Source organism: Drosophila miranda, chromosome 3, assembly GCF_003369915.1.
Source record: "Drosophila miranda strain MSH22 chromosome 3, D.miranda_PacBio2.1, whole genome shotgun sequence".
Classification (NCBI taxonomy): domain Eukaryota; kingdom Metazoa; phylum Arthropoda; class Insecta; order Diptera; family Drosophilidae; genus Drosophila; species Drosophila miranda.
In genome coordinates this window covers 2,194,972-2,215,070 of record NC_046676.1, presented here as the reverse complement: position 1 = coordinate 2,215,070, position 20,099 = coordinate 2,194,972, and the positions used below count along the sequence as shown (strand labels likewise).

General features: G+C 42.7%; 1 protein-coding gene across 4 annotated transcripts in view; it reads right to left on the bottom strand.

Moving 5' to 3' along the window:
• The window catches only part of LOC117188490 (UDP-N-acetylglucosamine--peptide N-acetylglucosaminyltransferase 110 kDa subunit-like), a 46,288-nt gene extending 28,659 nt beyond the window's left edge, over positions 1–17,629 (bottom strand). For 2 of the 4 annotated variants that reach the window (XM_033392439.1, XM_033392438.1), the window contains exons 1-4: positions 17,537–17,629; positions 17,209–17,389; positions 14,832–15,042; positions 31–214 (exon numbers count right to left, since the gene is read on the bottom strand). In XM_033392439.1, the coding sequence (XP_033248330.1) occupies positions 31–214; positions 14,832–15,042; positions 17,209–17,338 (525 nt within the window). In that variant the 5' untranslated portion in view covers positions 17,339–17,389; positions 17,537–17,629. Of the gene's footprint in view, positions 1–30; positions 215–14,831; positions 15,043–17,208; positions 17,390–17,478; positions 17,494–17,536 lie in introns of those variants that run through there. The other 2 variants (XM_033392436.1, XM_033392437.1) reach the window with 2 other exon arrangements.
• Between the last annotated feature and the right edge of the window lie 2,470 nt (positions 17,630–20,099).

Sequence of the window (20,099 nt, the reverse complement as noted above, 5' to 3'; positions counted from 1 at the left end):
AAATAATAAATAATATCAGTATAAACTTGCTGGGTTATATTGTAATGCTGTTATATACGCTTGTACTGCAGATTCCATATCTCGAGCAGCCACTAATGCAGCAGCTAAATTAATGTATCCGTCTATAAAGTCAGGCTTAAGACGCACGGCTCGGCGATAGTTATCTAAAGCTTCCTGCAGTTGCCCTCGTTCCTTGTAAACGTTTCCTAAGTTACTAAAACAAATTTAAATATGTTTAGATATTTATAAAACCAATATTTGAATACAGTAAGGGTTCAAAATCTAAACATTAATAATCGAATTTTCGATTTGTTTATGTTTTGAAGAATCATATCAGTCTAGAACTAAAACGAGTGAGAATGTTGTGAGTCGAGCCAAAGGCACTGCTCTTTAAACTAAGTAAGTAAGTAACATACTCAAAATGTGTATTGGGGTATATTAGATTTGTGGTGAAAACGGATGTGTCTAACGTCCAGAAGGAATCGTTTCCGACCCCATAAAGTATATATATTCTTGAGTTACGTTGAGTTTGGACCATTGCACAGTGGGCGAAACGGCCAATCTAGTGACATTAAATTAGTAACAAGCGCAATTTAAGAGATATCTTAATGAAATTTTTAGTTTAACATGATTGTTAATAGCCGGATGACTGTACAAAATTTCAGTAGAATCGGTCAACTATATCGAATATCGATACTTCCGATCCTTAAAAATATTTAAAGAATTTAAAATACCATTCCAAAGATAGTTTGCCAGTGTAACTTATGTAATTTTAAATTTATTTAATCTAAACTATTGGAACATAAAAAGTCTTCTTCAAAGTTGACATCTAATATTAAATATTTAACTTTATCAAACTTTATCAGTCTGGCTCAGATGTAAAGAGAAGAGCATGCATTAAATCTTACTTGGACGTTGACATGCAATGACTGCATCTTTCAAGAGGCGATGCAGTTACTGCACCGTCAAGTGGCCCGTGTGAAACCAGCAGAAGGCTGTTACGCGCGGATCCCAGGCAAAACGCAGCCCTCCTCCCGCCCAACCGACCGAGGGGCGCTGCCGCATGACGCACGGTGCGTAGTCGAACCGAACGCGAACATGCAAGAAAGATAGCTATTAGACTAACATTCGAGGAAAATTAGCACTAAACTTACTAAGAAACTAAGCATGCAATCAAAATACAAATACCACTACAATTACTAATTACTAGAAAGGTGTGTAAGGATTAGTAATTTAATAATTAGAGAATTAGTGGTGGATATAATATGGTAGAGGGTATTATAATCCGAGCATAAGACCCTAAACGGTTCATGCAAGGAATAATTCGATCTACAAAGTGGAAGGAACAACGGTATAAAATTTCTAGTCAGTCTAATAGGAATCGTGAAGTTTATGCGGCTCAACAGATCAGGGCTGTCTATGTCACCCCTGATCAATTTGTGCATAAATATCACACCAAGCATTTTTCTACGGTTAACTAAGGATGGGAGGTTTACTAATAGTAGTCTACTAGAGTAAGATGGGAGTCTTACACCCGCATCCCAGTTAAGGCCCCGCAGAGCAAAGAGTAAAAAGTTTTTCTGTACTGATTCTATACGGTCCTGGTGTACTTTGTACTGAGGGCACCATACACAGGAGCCGTATTCTAAGATCGGACGAACCAGCGAGGTATAGAGAGTCTTTGTTATATAGGGGTCGTCAAATTCCTTTGACCACCTCTTTATAAAACCAAGCACGCCCATGGCCTTATTTACCATGGTAGAAATGTGTTCGGAAAACTTTAACTTGGGGTCTAACATAACACCCAGATCATCCACCAGGGTGATTCTCTCACCAGATCGCCAATTGCCTGATCATTATTTGCCGACGTGTTACAAAATGATAGCGAGGATGGGTGTGCGGACGTTCTACGCTTACTGTTTACGAAGCAGTAAAACTGTTTGGGGTCCTGAGAAAAACGTATCCTGCATCGAGATAGGTAGTTCTTATAGCATTGAGCATTAAGAACTGAAAAGTTTGACCGAGCTATTACATGGCGAGAGTGAGAAGTAGGAGAACCCACTTCTTGAATTTTTTTATAAAGTCTTGATTTTAAGTTTTTTAGACTGGATAACTCTTTGGTAAACCAAGGGGGTTTTCCAGATCTAGTCGGACAAGAAAGCGGGACACAAGAATCAAAAAATGTGCCAAGAGCATTGTAAAAAATGTTTGTGCCTTTTATGACATCAGTGCACAAGTACAAAGCGGACCAATCAAAATCCCTAATGTGGTTATTAAGCTTCGCAAACTCGGCTTTACGAAAGCAGCGGACACGTTCAGGTAGCCTACTCGACCGATCCAATACAGTTGGTCCTATATCTAGCGACACCTCAAAAGTAGGGTGGTAGGCGTCTTCAGGTATAGTGAGCGGAAGGGCTCGGGTTAACAACACTATGGTCGATTCCGATACAAAGCACAGATCAAGCAATCGACCCAAGGAATTTTTCACATGATTGACTTGAGACAGGGACAGGTCAAGCAAGCCGTCAACAAAGTCATGTCGTGACATGGGCACTAGGATACTAGACTCGTTTACCGAAGACCAAACAGTTCCTGGAAAGTTGAAGTCGCCAAGAACTATCATATGATCTTCCGAAGAAGGTGGAATATACGAGCAAGTAATGAATATATCAAAAGCGGGAAGAATCACGTTTACACACAGGAATTCCAGTTCCTGTTGAACTTGGACTGTAAAGTGTTCCGTCGGGAAGTTAGAGTCCACTGCAATCAGAACCCCTCCTGCACGTCGAGACGAACGATCTTTCCTAAAAGTTGTGTACCGACCTGCCGAAACCTCGGAACTAAGAATGTCCGGCTTTAACCAGGATTCGGTAAGCACAATAACGTGGAAGCAAATGCAACACTATCCCGGAAAAGAATGCTGAGCTTACTAAGTAAGCCTATAACGTTCTGATATGTTACTAAAAGAAAAGTTAGTTTTTCGGAAGGGTTAAAGCAGGGCGGGAAAATGAGGAGGAGGATGGCACACTGGGATGATTTGTGGAGTTATTTGGGGCCTATTCTTCTTCTAAGCCTTGAACTCCTTCACCAATTTGGCAGAACAAATGGTGCCAAAATGAGTTGGGGAGACACTTATCTTAAATGAAGCTATCTCCCTGGCATAAGAGAAATTGAACTTTTCCACCAAGGGACACCACGGCCACGGACGTTGCAGACGTACTTGGCTGCACGTTCTCCGAGGCGATGAATTCGGCTACCGAATCTGCATCGCCAGCAGCTGTCGTTGCCCTTGGAGTGGCATACGAGATCAACTGCTGCACACTTGGAGTGGTCGGAGTCAATTTTTCGGCCGCCAGCGGCTGAGTGACGGCACTTGCAGATCCCGCGGAGTGACCTTTTTACGCCTCGGAGACTCATTCAGCAGTTGCAGACTGCCAAATTGAGACTCCATGGCTAGGAGCCGATCGTATTGCTTTTTAAAGCCAACGGTCAGCTCCTTAAAGCCCTTCCGCGTCTGCCTCATGAAAGCCACCATGTCTTTCTCCACCGCACGGCATGCCTCGCAACTGTAGTGCAAACCATTACGCTTTGAAATGGCATCACTCACAAGGCCAGAAAATCCAGCGCATTTTGCGTGCACTACGCTGTCGCAGAGCCAGCAGGGGATAATCGGCTGATCGTGGGTGATCTGCTTATTGCATGATTTTTTGGCACATACAACAGAAAACTCCATAATAAGAAATTTGAACAAAATTAGAATCAAATAATATTTCAAAACGAGGGGGAACGTTGTGAGTTGCTGCGGAGACCGCAACTCTACATTTATACCCGATACTTAGTCAGTATGGCTCTCCTCCGGCAGACGCCGCTAATATTAAACGACACGACAAAGAGTGCGTGCGAGAGAGACAGAAAATCAGTCTGAGCGTGACGTCGGGCGCTGCGCGGCCACTGCAAATTGATTTCTTGCTTTTGGCTATAAAAATGATCCGATCTGATCCAGATTCAGCAATTTGATAGATATAGTCATTATCTATGATTCTGCGTTTTTAGTTTTCTCGAATCTGCAATATTGTGGATGCAACAGATTTTCGTCCTTTGTGGGGACGGAAGGGGGTGGGGCGAAATTCTGAGATATACGTTTTATTGTGAGATCTAACAGAAGTGCGGATGCCAAATTTGGTTACTCTAGCCTTAATAGTCTCTGAGATTTGTGAATATCCCCAGATTTTCATCCTTTGCGGGGGCGGAAGGGGGTGTGGCGCAATTTTGACACGCAACGGTCAAGGTCCGATATCACAGGAGTGTGGATACCAAATTTGGTTGCTCTGGATCTTATAGGTTCAGAGATCCTTGAACTCATATTTTGCAATTGGCAAAACCGACCATGAAACCTGTGTGTTAGAGAGAGACAGAGCGAGAAAGAATGAAATTGTTTTCTTGATTCTGGCTATAATAATTATACGATCTGGTTGAGATTTTACACTCTAGAACATATAGTCATCCTCTACGATTCTGCGTTTTTGGTTTTATCGTATCCTTAAAAATGTGGATGCCACAGATTTTCGTCCTTTGTGGGGGCGGAAGTGGGCGGGGCGAAGTTTTGAAATATTCTTGTAGCAGTGACATATCACAGAAGTCTGGATCCAAAACATCGTTGCTCTAGCTCTTATAGTCTTTGAGCACTAGGCGCTGAAGGGGACGGACAGACGGACGGACGGACAGACGGACAGACGGACAGACAGACATGGCTCAATCGACTCGGCTATTGATGCTGATCAAGAATATATATACTTTATGGGGTCGGAAACGATTCCTTCTGGACGTTACACACATCCACTTTTACCACAAATCTAATATACCCCAATACTCATTTTGAGTATCGGGTATAAAAATGCGGAGCGCAAAACAAAAACGCGTCTGATCACTACGAAAGAGAACGAATTTTGTTTTCATCGTACTTTTACGTGAAAACTTTCGGGTTAGAGCACTTTACTTTTGCGTTTTTCAATAAATCGTTGCTTGGAAAAATATTTGCGTTGCGAGATTTAGTTTTGTGATTTTTTTTTTTCTACATTAATCGCCAAAGCTTCCTCAGTACTAAATTTAATAGGAAGTTTGAGATCACTGCTAGCACATTTTATTGTTTTTGCCACGACCTCTTCATCTGAATTGAGCAATGATTTAACTTTAGAAGCATTTCCTCCTCACCTTTGTACAAGCTTAAAGTGCCGCCAACATGGGCTCCTCCTTCGATGATTTTTTTTCAAGAGATTAAGCTCTGTTTAATTTTTTTTTGAATGAACAATCTGCCAACTCTTTTGGCGGTCTTCCTACTGGACATACAGTGGCGAGCACATGTGGATACATGTTTATCACTTTTCACTTTAAGCGCTTGTAAAATCTTTAAAAATGAATCAATCCTTGTGATTTTTTTTAAAGATTCTTTAATTTAGTGAGAATGAAAAAAGACAATAATTTCAATTCAAAGAGATCCTTTTCCTTGAGAGATTTTAATTTGTTCAAAAAAAGAGCATGTATCCACTTTTGCACGTTTAAAATTTTTTTACTTTAATAATACTTTAATAAAGTATTGGCATACTGGCGACTAAATTTAGTAGGTACTGGCAAGGTATCAAGCGCCACTCCAACTTCACGCGCTCCCAAAGACTCACCCAATCCCTTTGGTGCAAACTCGTACTTTTCCAATGTTTTTTAAACAGAGCCCATCGATTTTCAATGGGATTTAGATCTGGGCTATTGAGGAGGCCAATGGATTAAGTGAAAACTCGAATTATTTGGACGATTTTTCACGAATTTAGCCGTGTGTGTCGGGCTACCGTCTTGATAGAAAGTGATCTCGGATATGGGGAAGACACATTTGTCTATAAAATCTGACAAAATGGGTTCCTAAATATCAAGATAATGTTATTTCTTTATTATTCCATCGATTTTAACAAATTGGAGAACGTTCCACCAAGGGTAGCAGCCCTACACCATCACGCTTCCTCGTCCATGCTTTATTGTTTCCTGTACCTGATGATTTTTCAGCTTTCCACTTGAGCTGTGCCAGTAGTATTCATTTCGATCAAACTGAAAACGGTTTATTTTGGTATATCTGACCCAATTACCTTCTTACAATCTTCCGTGGTCTAGTTCCTATGCTTCTTGCTAAATATAAGATGCGCAGCCACTTATACTTATACTTATACCAATACTTATTCGGAATATGATAAAAGCTAAGGCCCTTGGGAACAAATATTTTTAAAAAATTATTAAAGTAAAATAATTTGAAACGTGCAAAAGTGGATACATGCTCTTTTTTAGAATAAATTAAAATCTCTTAAGGAAAAGGATCTCTTTGAATTGAAATTATTGTCTTTTTTCATTCTCACTCTGGTCTGATGAGCTCGTGAGGTAGCTCAAAGGGGGCCTAGCTGAGGCCACCGGACGGGTCGCGGGTTGCGGATAGCGAACGGCCTACTTCGGTAGGTCAGCTGCGAATAAGCGGGCATCCCTCACGGGAGAGTACCGAAATAAGCAGTCCCGGACAGCCAGCGGGTGTTAGCTAGCCTCAGTAAGTAGCTCACACACTCCCATCCATACACGATACCTACCCACATCCCAAACCCCCACACCCACCTCACACCGGGCCGTACTAAGTGTGTTACTCGACCCGTGCCGAGAGTCAGCCTGGCTGTGGGCCCGGTATAAAAACTAGCCCAGTCGCTAACGGAGGGGTCAGGGACTTGGCAGCCCCCTGTTCTAATGATGCCTTACCCGGGCAACGTGGATCTCTGCCCGGGCTGACCTTTCCCTTTCTCTGCATCTCGTGGGAACAAGATGTATAACAACAAAAATAAAAACAACAAAAAACACCAAAAAAACAAATGAGTGCGGCGCTCCCCAAATGCCAACCGGGAGCAATCCCAAGCACGGAAAGGCAGCGGCCCAAAGGCCTGGCCCAACCGGCTCTACAGCAGGGAATACCTGTAAGGTGGAAGGTGCCTGTGCGAACCCTAGGGGGTCCCATCCCGAATCCGGAGTGGGTGGCAAGGTAACTCCCGAAGCTGACACCGTGGAAAGAAAGCTAAGCAATACTGCGGCTGCCCGACCTTCTGGTAAAGCGGAGGGGGTTGACTTGCCGTCGACAAGCGCCCAAGCCAAAAGATACACCTATGCCGAAAAGAGGAGTGCAGGGCACATACTCCGTCGGCAAAACGCCAGCAGTGAAGCCAGCCCATCAGCCGACTGGCTGAAGAAGGTGGAATGGGCTTCGGCCGTGCTCCCGGAGTTCACCTTGGAACAGAAAAAGGTGGCTCCCCAAGCCAAGAGGCAGCGCTCGCAGGAGACACCGGGACCGGCAGCAAAGCGCTCCAGAGTGCTGCCAAATGTCTCTTTTGCGCAGATTGCCAAGGAGAGCGCAGAGGAAAGAATCCCAAGGAGTCAGTGGAAGTGGGTGGAAGCGGCACTGGCCGACCGCTGCTTCGACCTCCTCGACGAAGACCCAGGACCACCGCCAGTTTGCAAGGACATGGGGTGGTTCCAGGGCAACGTCAAGATAATTGCCTGCGAAGACGAGCGCTCCGTAAAGCTTTATAAAGCGGCGGTAGCGCAGGTCGGCGAGGTCTATGCTGGGGCGAAACTCGTCGCAGTCGACTGGAGCGAGGTGCCCAGCAGACCGAGGGCCAGAATTTGGGTGCCGGCTACCTTCAAGGAGCCAGAACGCATCCTCAAGATGTTGCAAAGATGCAACCCAGGACTACCGACCTCGGATTGGAAGGTAGCCAAGGTTGAGACGACACAGGGGCCGACTAACCAGGCAGTGCTCGTTCTCAATAAAGAGTCGCTGGCCCCGATAGAGGCAGCAAAAGGAGAGCTTAACTTCGGCTTCAGCTTGGTCACCATCAAGGTGTACAAAGCGGACGCGGCGGCTGCGGCGCTTTCTGTCGTCAACCCAGACGTGCAGGATGGAAGACCAGGAAGGCTTCTCTTCGGAGACGGATCTGATGCTCGACTTTGAGTCAATGTGCCGAGAGAGAGTCTCAGACGACTCGGACGCAGACATAACGGTGGTGGAGAATCTTGAAGATGGTCTTAAGGATCCTTCAAATAAATCTCCACCACTGTAAAGCAGCATCGGCTGCTCTCATACTCCGCTTAGACGCAAGCGGAGCCGACGTAGTCCTGATCCAGGAGCCTTGGGTGGTAGGAAGCAAGGTCTGTGGATTGGGGACGATGGAATACAAGATCATTGTATCCCAAAATTAAGGTAAAATCCGTACCTGCATACTTGCGAGAAAGCATTTAAATATCTTTCTGCTCCATAATTATAGCGATGGCGATAACACGGCGGCAAGCCTAGAGCTAAACGGGAATCATCTCAGGCTGGTGGCGTCCTATATGTCCCACGAGGAGGATGATCCTCCCAACGACCTTGTTCGCAAAATAGACAGCGACAGCGAAAGGACGGACAAAGACCTACATATAGGTTGCGATGCCAACGCCCACCACAACCAATGGGGGAGCAAGGACACGAATGTAAGGGGTGAGTCACTGTTCAGCTTCATCCTGAACTCAAATTTATTCATTTGCAATCGGGGCAACGACCCCACGTTTATAATTAAAAATCGGCAGGAGGTCATTGACCTCACGCTAGTGTCAAACAAACTGCTAGACACAATCAAGAGCTGGAAAGTCCTCGGAGACCACTCCTTCTCAGACCACAGGTATATCGAGACGATATTATCCTTCGAGATCCCCAAACCCACCGACTATATCAACCCCAGAAAAGCCAAATGGGGCCTCCTAACGCCCCTAATTGCCCGAAAACGGAAGACAACCTAAACCGTCTTGTGAACAGGTTTACGGATGCGTGCAACAAAGCCTACAAGGCAGCATTCCCTTCTACCAGACCAAGGGGGAAAAAGAAACCCCCCTGGTGGTCTAAGCAACTAGACACCCTTCGTAGAACTTGTAGGACTCTACTCAATAGAGCCACAAGAGCTAAGGAGGATACTCACTGGGCAGACTATAAAACCCGTCTAGCACTATACAAAAAGAAAACGAGGAAGGCTAAAAGAGCCTCCTGCCAAAAATTTTGCTCCGAAATCGAGGAAACGTCGGAGGCCGCAAGACTCCGGAAAGTTCTCTCAAAAACTACCCCTTCGGTAGGTTACCTCAAAAAAAATGATGGTACGTGGACCAACTCCAGTGAGGAGTCCCTACACATTCTGCTCGACACGCATTTCCCCGGATGCACAACAACCGAGCCGACACACCTCCAAGGAGAGGGATCGGTAGAATCGATGGACCATATCCTTACAAAACGGAACATAAGTTGGGCAGTAAACAGCTTCAACCCGTTTAAATCGCCAGGCCCGGACCAGGTAATCCCGGCCCAACTTCAGAAGGCCGGGGATACGGCCATCAACTGGCTACATAGTTTCTTCCGGAAGATACTGGCGGTATGCACAATACCGCAAGCATGGCTTAAGGCCAGGATAGTTTTCATCCCTAAAGCAGGCAAAGCCTCACACTCAACCCCGAAAGACTTTAGACCAATCAGTTTATCGTCTTTCCTACTCAAAACCTTTGAAAGACTTATCGGGTTACAATTACGGACAACCATAAGTCCCCAGCTGTACTCAAGTGCGCAGCATGCCTACCGGAAAGGAAAATCCACGGAAACGGCACTTCATGAAATGATCTCGAGTGTAGAAAAATCGCTGCATCTCAAAGAATACTCACTAATAGCTTTTCTCGACATCGAGGGAGCCTTCAACAACGTCACACCGGGCGCCATTACAGAAGCCCTGACTGACCTGGGGGTGGACCGTCACTTGGTGATGCTCATTGATCAATTGCTCATACGCAGGACGGTGATATCATCGATGGGATCGTCCACTCAGTCAAGGTATGTCAACAGAGGAACCCCGCAAGGGGGAGTTCTGTCTCCTCTTCTGTGGAACATGGCAGTCAATAAGATTCTATGCGACCTGGAAGAGGGGGGCTGTAAAGTAGTGGCATACGCGGACGACGTTGCAATTATCTTCGCGGGGAAATACCCCCAAACACTATGCGACCTAATGACCGCAAAGCTTGCTCGACTGTCCGGATGGACAGAATCGCGCGGATTGGGACTAAATCCCTCGAAAACGGAACTAGTGGTTTACACAAAAAAATACAAAGTCCCGTCCCTCAACCCCCCAATACTAAATGGATACAGGCTCTCCTTCAGCGACAGTGGCAGTTACTTAGGGTTGGAAATTGACAAAAAGCTTAACTGGAACCTGAATGTCAAGGATAGGGTGAAGATGGCAACGACAGCACTCTACACTTGCAAAAAAGCTATCGGCCTAAAGTGGGGCATGAGCCCAAGCATATTCCTATGGATATATCTGGCAAAAGTCAGACCAATAATACTCTACGGAGTTACTGTCTGGTGGCCTGCCCTAACAAAAAGGACGATCACCAATCAGCTGGGCAAGGTTCAGGGAACGGCCGCCCTCTGCATCAGTGGAGCTCTTCGAACTACTCCAAATGATGCGCTAAACGCCATGTTATGCCTCCAGAGCCTTGACCTTGCAGGAAAGGAGCGGGCAGAAATGGCAGCAATACGTCTTAGGGACTCTGAACAATGGGTACCTCAACACATAGGTCACTCATCTATACTAAATAAAAACGAGGGGGAACGTTGTGAGTTGCTACGGACACCGCAACTCTACAGTTCTACCCGATACTAAGTCAGTATGGCTCTCCTCCGGCAGACGCCGCTAATATTAAACGACACGACAAAGAGTGCGTGCGAGAGAGACAGAAAATCAGTCTGAGCGTGATGTCGCGACGTCGCGCGCTGCGTAGCCAGTGCAAATTGATTTGTTCTTTTTGGCTATAAAAATTATATGATCTGATCTAGATTCAGCAATCGGATAGATATGGTCGTTATCTATGATTCTGCGTTTTTAGTTTTCTCAAATCTGCAATATTGTGGATGCAACAGATTTTCGTCCTTTGTGTGGGCGGAAGGGGGTGGGGCGAAATTTTCAGATATACGTTTTATAGTGAGATCTAACAGGAGTACGGATACTAAATTTGGTTACTCTAGCGTTAATAGTCTCTGAGATTTGTGGATGCCCCAGATTTTCGTCCTTTGCGGGGGCGGGGGGGTGTGGCGAAATTTTGACACAAAACGGTCAAGGTCCGATATCACAGGAGTGTGGATACCAAATTTGGTTGCTCTAGCTCTTATAGGTTCTGAGATCCTTGAACTCATATTTTGCAATTGGCAAAACCGACTATGAAACCTGCGCGTTAGAGAGAGACAGAGCGAGAAAGAATGAAATTGTTTTCTTGATTCTGGCTATAATAATTATACGATCTGGTTCAGATTTTGCACTCTAGAACATATAGTCATCCTCTACGATTCTGCGTTTTTGGTTTTCTCGTATCTTTAAAATTGTGGATGCCACAGATTTTCGTCCTTTGTGGGGGCGGAAGTGGGCGGGGCGAAGTTTTGAAATATTCTTGTAGCAGTGACATATCACAGAAGTCTGGATCCAAAACATCGTTGCTCTAGCTCCTATAGTCTTTGAGCATTAGGCGCTGAAGGGGACGGACAGACGGACGGACAGACAGACAGACAGGGCTCAATCGACTCGGCTATTGATGCTGATCAAGAATATACATATATACTTTATGGGGTCGGAAACGATTCCTTCTGGACGTTACACACATCCAATTTTACCACAAATCTAATATACCCCAATACTCATTTTGAATATCGGGTATAACAACATGGTCCCAGCAAGAACGGACTATCAAGTTCCAAGGGAGCACACGGAGACTCCATTCAGCACAATCATCCCTCATAGAGACGAATGGCTCGAGGGACTCCCCGGCCCAGACGGGGCCATAAGCATCTTCACGGATGGCTCAAAGCTGGACGGCAGGGTTGGAGGAGGAATCTACTCTGAACAGTGTTTAGCTAAGGCAATCTTTCAGGCTTCCGGATCACTGTAGCGTCTTCCAAGCGGAAGTTACAGCAATCAGGGAGGCTCAGTACTGCCTTCACACGGTTACCACCACGGCAACCAATCTAAACATCTACAGCGATAGCCAAGCTGCGATCAGATCACTTAACGCGATCTCCTCGAACTCGGCTACTGTGGCGAAGTGCCGCAGATCTCTTCACGAGGTGGCTCAGCAATTTTCTATCAGCCTTATACACCGGGACATCGAGGGCAACTGCATAGCGAACGAGCTGGCCAGATCTGGTACTACGACCCCCTTCTCCAAGATAAGGAGGATATTTGTATGCCTATGGCCACCTGCAAGCTCATCATAAAAGAGCAGTACATGCGACTAACAGACAACAAGTGGCAAATAGGGCCACGTTGTCGCACAGCTCGGCAAACATAGCCGACCATAGATAAGAAGCGCACCGCACCGCTTGCACAAATTTTTTGCCAGCTTAACAAAAAAGGAGCCAAAAGTTGTTCATAACAGCTCTTTCAGCATATGTTAGGTTTGACCCTTCACGAAATATGAGAGAAAAAGAAAATGGCAATTACTTTCATACTCAGTAAGGTATTGAGAATCGATACCACACAATAGTTTCAGCAGACTCTACCATTAAATTCTGAATTAAATAGAGGTGGGTAGATTGGCCATTTCGCCTACTGTGTATTGGTGCCTTTTCTAGAGTATTTTAAAGAGTGACATTTTTGCTGGCCTACGATCGTGGTTATTTTGGGTCTTCCGCTTACACACTGAGACAGGTGTTCCCTTTACCAAACCGAACGAAATTCGTCAAATTTGTAAAGAAGACTTACTCATCCCAAGTTCGGTGATAATAGCATAGCAAGAGCAAAATTAAATATGCCTGCCATATAAGCTTTAGTAATTTTTGACATTTTTATTTTTTTTTTTTTATGAGAAAAAGAGACGTTAATTAATGTCTAATGAATTTATCTATATAATAAAAATGTTTCCCAACTGACTTTTAAAATTTGGAAAAACCATTGAATTTAAATTTAAATTTAGCATAAATTCTGAGGGCTCTGGGATCTTTGTGTGAACCAACCTGTATAAACAATCTCAAAGTATCCCACACAAAATGTAATTATAATCAAGTATGCTATCTATTTTTGTGTGTGTTCTTTACTGTAAAATACTATACAAGAATAAATCCAATAAGATATAGAAAATGCGCGTGTGAGCATGTCGCAATTACGTAACTCCCAATCACAAGAGGCACAAGAAGAACAGGAGATAAAGCCATCGAGTACGACTCGATATTTCGTTCATCCGAATAAGCTTTTTGATGCTATTGGTAAAGAATTCCCCATTGCCATGCGCTCAAAATAAAAAAAACATTCTACATAAAAATTTTGAAACCACCAGAATAATTGAACTTCTTGCTCGTCGGCACAGATTCATATTCAAACCTGTTCATGAAGATCATTCGCGCATTCAATTAATGCTTCCAAATGACATCGTTTGGAGAAAAGAACTTACAATATTGCGGCAAATAATTTGCTGGGTGCTAGTCATAAAGTTTTTCTGAAAAAATCTTGTTAGTTATAAAAGACATTACAATTATGTACTCAACCCACAACATTTCGGACCACTATAAGATATCATGTAGCCGCCATAGTAGATATGAGACACACTTTCAGGTGATAAAAACAAAAATGCCCGATCGAGCTTTTATACCTTTTTCGATCCGCTTACGACTAGCGTGCGAGGACTAGGGGTAGATCAGTTGAGACTACACTACAGGAAGTCGTTGGGCGTATTGAAAAGAGACTCGCCATAAGTTAGCATTAAGTATTGCTTTTTTTCGCCAAAGAAAGGGACTGAAGATTGAGTCGATACGATGCACTGGAAAAAATCTAAAAACACCCTGCCATTTCCCGATGGGTGGCGGAGTAGTTATAGCCCCCCATCCTGGAAAACAAGGTCACGCCCTAAGTCTACAGACAACAAGATAGGAACGTCACAACAGTTTTGGAGTGAATCGTCAGAGTCCCGAACATGTTCTGTTCTCAAGAAAATACAAGATTCAAATTACCAGTGGAACGATTCGATTTCAAACATGGTTAAATCTAAACTCCAATCTCTTCTGGAAGATAAAAACGATGAATGGAAGAATAAGGCAATGAGAGCATTCTACATTTGTAGAAAGAGCTTCGGACGGAAGTGACTAAAATCGCCATCATCCACTTTTGTGGGATGCATTCTGATATAAGGTATCATTCTAATAGTTAGGTGAGAGACGGCATACACAAAATTCCACCAATATACCAAATCGTCATAGAGTCCAGCGAGCAGCATGACTCGGTCTCATGAAATCTACATAGCAGGTAGCTCTGGACCTCATGGTAGATCTGACAAGTGCCACGCGGCTCAACGAGGAAACTATCATTCTAAGCCTGACATTCGACTTCTATTAAATCCCTTATTTCCTGTAAAACCACAAGTACACTCATCTCTGCGACAGTGGAAGAGCTGAACTAAACCGAGTCCCACTCACGTGTGTCTCGGGTCACACAGACACCTCGGGCTTCCAGGGTACTGACAAATGTGCCAGTGCCAGAGACAAATTACCTCCGAATAACATTGGTAGACATCACCTCTCAGATTTTTGGTAGACCCACTACCACTCTGTCATCGTCCGCATGGTCAAGACACACGGGCTGCCCCTATTAGCGCTACTTGGCATTATAAAATCGGGCTAAAATCATAATATATAATTCATAATTATAATAATTTAAATTAATTGAAAATAGTTTCATACGACATCTGTAAGATTTTATCTGATCACTTACCTATAAGCTTCAGCCAGTACAGGATTTTGTTTTATTGCCAAAGTAGAGAATTGCGCAGACTTATCAAGCCTTCTGCACTGAAAATGAATTGATGACAACAATAACAACACTCCAGTATTTGTACTATCTTGACGCCATAATTGCATGCAATGTTTTTCTGCACTTTCATAATCCACAGCTTGGTATTCTCTATGAGCCAACTCCAGTAAACCTAAAAAATAACACATTAAATTATCCCATCTTAGAAATTATGGGGAATAAATACATAATTATATACTGTAACTAAGAGAATGCCACCCGTGCGCTACGCCCAAGGCGTTTCACAATATCATTGATTACATGCTGCTGTAATCGTCTTCTTCTTTGCCATCTTGATCTCAATTTTAGTCTTTATCTTGAATCACATAAATTGGTGCTCCCGTTTTCACATTCTGAAAGATTTCTTCGTTTTCAAAACGAAAAAATTTTCCGCAACGAAATGAAAAGTAAATGGCTTTTTATACAACAAAAATAATCTTAATTGCAAAGGGGAAAAAATAGATGATGCATTCTGTTACTTTCAGCTCGTCAGATATGTTAAATACACAGTTGTTGCATCTAAGATGTCTTGATCTTTTTAAACGGAAAACTATCTGCCGTCGTTTTGCTTTAAAACAAGCAATTGCAAAAATAAAGGCGTTTTTATCACGCTGCATATTTTCGAAGCAGCCAGGTTTTTGTTAGCCAGAATCGATGAGAAAAGGAAAGATATTGTTCGGGCGAAGCCCGAGTGTAAATTTTGTACCATCGTTCTATTGCCTATCAATTCATTTTCCTTTCCATTTTGTTCATTATACTAAACTTACGTAACGTAAGCGTAGCTTTATCTATGCTCGCTCAGCAACATGCTCTCATTTAATCATCTAGTCTTTATCTATGCTCGCTCTTGTTATCTTTTCTTTCCTATGCCGTCGCTAAGCCGTCAGCAGCTGCGCCTGCTCTAGTAGTTACCGCTTGATATAGTTGGAGAACAGACCCTTTTTGTCCCCAATCTATTACTTTGGCTCGAGATCGGCTCGCTTTCCTCATCCAAGTGTATCACTCTAATACTATTGTAAAAGGCTCTGGCATCTTCGGCCACCCTCAACACACAAAATACCTATAATAAAATTTATAACGTTTCGGAAATTATTAATTCGTGAAATTATTGAACAATCATAGTCAGCGAAAAAGCTCGTTGTCTCAACAGATATCGATGCCGAAAATTTTTGAAAACGGGAGCACCTTAAAACGAAACGTTTTGGCTGAAAATGTAATCCGCAAAGTAATTGCAGCCCAGAGCCTACCTGATAATCTTAAAAAGTCGAATTCCGAAGAAATTTTAATAGTTTTGGAAAGATTTTTCTGATTTATCTGCATCAGCATAATTTAACATTTTAAATTTTGTAATCACTTTATTTTCATTTCAGGAAATCGCTAGTTAATCACAGCCATTTGACGAACAAAACCGTCTTGAGCCAAATACTTGCTTTTTTCTAAATTCTAAGTTCTCAACTAGTTTCGCCTTTAGTGCAAAAATAATTATTTATGTTTGTCGTGACAAATTAAGTGTGGAATCAAAAACTACAGTACCAGGCATATTTTCTCAGAAACTGGTACTAACTACGCCTCACCAAAGACTGAGTATTTTTTTTAAGATTCAGGAACAACTCAGCCGCCCAAAATCATTGACGAAATCATTTACTGCAGAGCTATTGGTTAAGGCGCTTAAGCTTTACTCCCACTTTTAAATTTTTCGTTCATTTATCTAATAATAAATATTAAATTTGATTAGACATCTTAGATAATAGCTCGTATAACTGTGTTATTATATCCTAATAGAGTATTGTGGTTTAGACCCATAAGTTGAAAAAATCTTCAGACCAAAAACACATGTATGTACATGCATTCATACATATGTACATATGTATGTATATTCTTGACTATGTAACATTAACAGGCAGTCAATATAATACCATTGCAAACAAGTCCCAGTTTTGCCGCTTTCTGTATGAAACTGCATTTTTTTTTTTGTCGCAAATTCACATACCTACTACATATGTATTATGGACGAAATTTGTGATTTAGGTAGCCATTGGTATAAAACGATTCAACCTCTGGTTAGCTGGATTATAAAATATAAGATTTAGTAGCAAATGAAAGTATAAATTAAATAATTAGTTTGCATCACATACAATTTCTAGGGCCTGCTGTATGTGTATTTTCTATTCTATTCTGTATCCATTCAAGTATGCCTGCACAAAATCATTTTATTTGGAAATACGAATATATGTTATGCACACCGCACATATGTTTACATACACATTTAATGTGTTAGCTGTGTTTTCCGTATTCTTACCGACAGATGATAGGGATTGCTGATGTTCATTTTGTTTCCCAACTGCATTGTTGATTGTTACAATTGATTGCTGTTGCAATAGGGAATGTGCCGACGACTGCGATTGTGGGCCCTGTCCTTGAGAGTGCATGTTCGCCGTTTGTTCTACATATATGTATATCCAACGATGACAAAATGTGGCCTAAAATCAATAAGTAACGCACAGTTATTGTTAATGCAACGTAATTTACAGTGTACAACTTATATACGAAAGCTTGAATCTTAAAAAACCTGTGAGTGTGCAATTATGTTACAACTAAGAACATCCAACTTCAAAAAATCCTCACACCTTTACAAATATTTAATTGTAACTCAGCTGTCGAGAATTTATACGCGACCTTCTCCAGTTAAGTGTTGATAACGAATGGTTGCCACATCGGCAGAATTTAAATTACTTAGAGGGAAACAAGCAATAGGAACATAAAAATAGAACATAAAAAAATTTGTGGTTGGTTTTGCTACAGTTTTTGAGCTGCAGCTTAAAATATCGCGAAGAATTCCCGATTTACTTTTGAAACACAAAAAAAACTGGTGATCATTTTTTAGAAAAACGGAAACATATTTCTCACGGAAACTAACTTAAGCGGCAAAAACTTTATAAAAAATGGGATCTTAATTCCTTTCCTTTCTTTCGTTTACTCTCGTAGTGACCAGATGAGTGTTTGTTTTGCGCTCCTCGTTTTCTTTTATTTTGCATGAATAGCCAGTGTTTTGACAAAATAATCTTTTAATTAACTCTCTAATCAGCCTACAATCTTAAACTATACTCCGTAACATAATTTAATATTTTATTTCGTGTGTCGAACTGTTCTTCGTCTCTCCACCACTAAACTTTCTGGGCAGTAGGGCTCTGTTTTATTTACTCTTGCTGTTACCGCTCTCCTATCCTATTTTACTAGTTCCGCTTTAAGCATTTGTGCGAGATAGCCAGAGAGCGACTCGAAGATCAGAAGGACCTTCACAGGAAAAAGGAAGAACTTGATATGAGGCAGGAAAAGATGGTCGAGGACCTCATCAACACGCAAAAAAAATTCCAGAAAGATTTATTGGAAGTGCTGAGAAATATAAATAAATAAGTTTATAGTTTGCATTACGGTCTAAACAATATTTTGCGATTGCAGATCGTATCTGTTCTGCTCACTGATTCAAGTCACCAGAACTATTGCTGCTATCGGGCTGTTCGCATAATTTTCTGTTGAGCCACAGCCGAAATAATTGATACTTTGTCATCATCCATTATAAGAAAAAAAATTAATAAATGTTCCGTGCAAATTTAATGTACTTGGTTTTGACATCAGAAGATATCCCAGCTATTCCACAATCCATTTTTGATGTTCCAAAGCCGCACGTTTCCATGCGATATTTATCCGAAAAAATAGTTGGCGCCTAGACACATTTCAAATCGTACTTTAAATTGTAAATCGTTGAAGACTAAAAAAAAAATTTCAACATACACAATACATATTGAAGAAACCAGAAACCATATTGGTGGTAGTATTATTTTGCTGCCGTTAAATCAAAAAATAATACACGCAAGTCGAAATGGACTGCATATATTGAAAATCTAGCTATACAGTACTGCGGATTTCGGGGTACCGAAATAATTCCGTTAATATCGACCGGGATATATCCAACTGCGGCTCTATTGTTATTTCTGCATTCAGTATATTTCAAAATTTCGCCCCACCCCTTTCCGCCCCGCAAAGGACGAAAATCTTTGGCATTCACATATCGCAAAGACTATTGGAGCTGGAGTAACCAAGTTTTGTATCCATATTCCTGTTAGATCTGTTATATCCAAAAGTAACAAATTAATTTGTAGTGGCTATGCAGCACAACGACATTCGGATTCTGGACTTCTGTAAAATGCCACTATTACTACTGTATTTCAAAACTTCGCCCCGCCCCCTTTCCCACACACAAAGGATGAAAATCTGTGGCATCCGAAATTTCAAAGATACGAGAAAACTAAAAACGTAGTATCGTAGAGAATAACTATATATTTTAGACTGCAGAATCTGCAGATCGTATAGGCTTTGCCTATCTCAAAAAGTGAGCGCCTAGATCTCAGAGACTACAAGAGCTAGAGCAACCAAATTCGGTATCCACAATCCTGTGATATCGAACCTGCACAAGTGTATTGTAACGGACCTGCTTCTTGGTTCGCTTGAGTTTGCTGGGCTCGCTCAGCGGTCGGCCGATTCGTCGCAACGTATTTTTATTGTTGCCCCCAACGACAAATGATAAGACCTTCCTTTTCTTTAATCGAATTTCTCTTTATTCGTACTTATATTAGGACTTAGGGCTAGATGCTACAATTCAGCTTATCTATGGATCTCCACCACGCGAGGGCTCTCGTCGGGTGTGGCAGCGTTGAGGCTATTGATTGGGGCAGTTTGACCTCCGCTATTGCTTTGGCCCGCCACGCAAATCCGCACTCTACGTCTCGCACTCCCCTCTTAGCTTCCGCCGGGAACTGTGGATCACCTCTTAACTTAGACTCACTCTGGGGGCAGGCGGGGCCTGTCTTCCTGTTGCTATTCACTTCACTGCACTTCTTCGAACCGTACCGGGTATTGCTCTTACGTTTCGGCGGGGTTTCAACGTGCGCGCGCGATCACTTCTCCACGGCAAAAGAGACCCGCTTCGTTGCCGCAGCCTCCTTTTATAGCCCCTTGACGGGCCCCGGCTCGGCGTTGGTAGTTTTCCATCGCCGTCTCCTGGTTTCCACGGCCTTCGTAACGGGGCCTGGCCGGTGGCGTGATCCCATGCCCATATTTGGTCATGCGTCGGATCGCTGCCGGCCCGATCCCGCCGTCTCCTCTGCCTCTCGCGTTTCTCTCGCTCCGAGA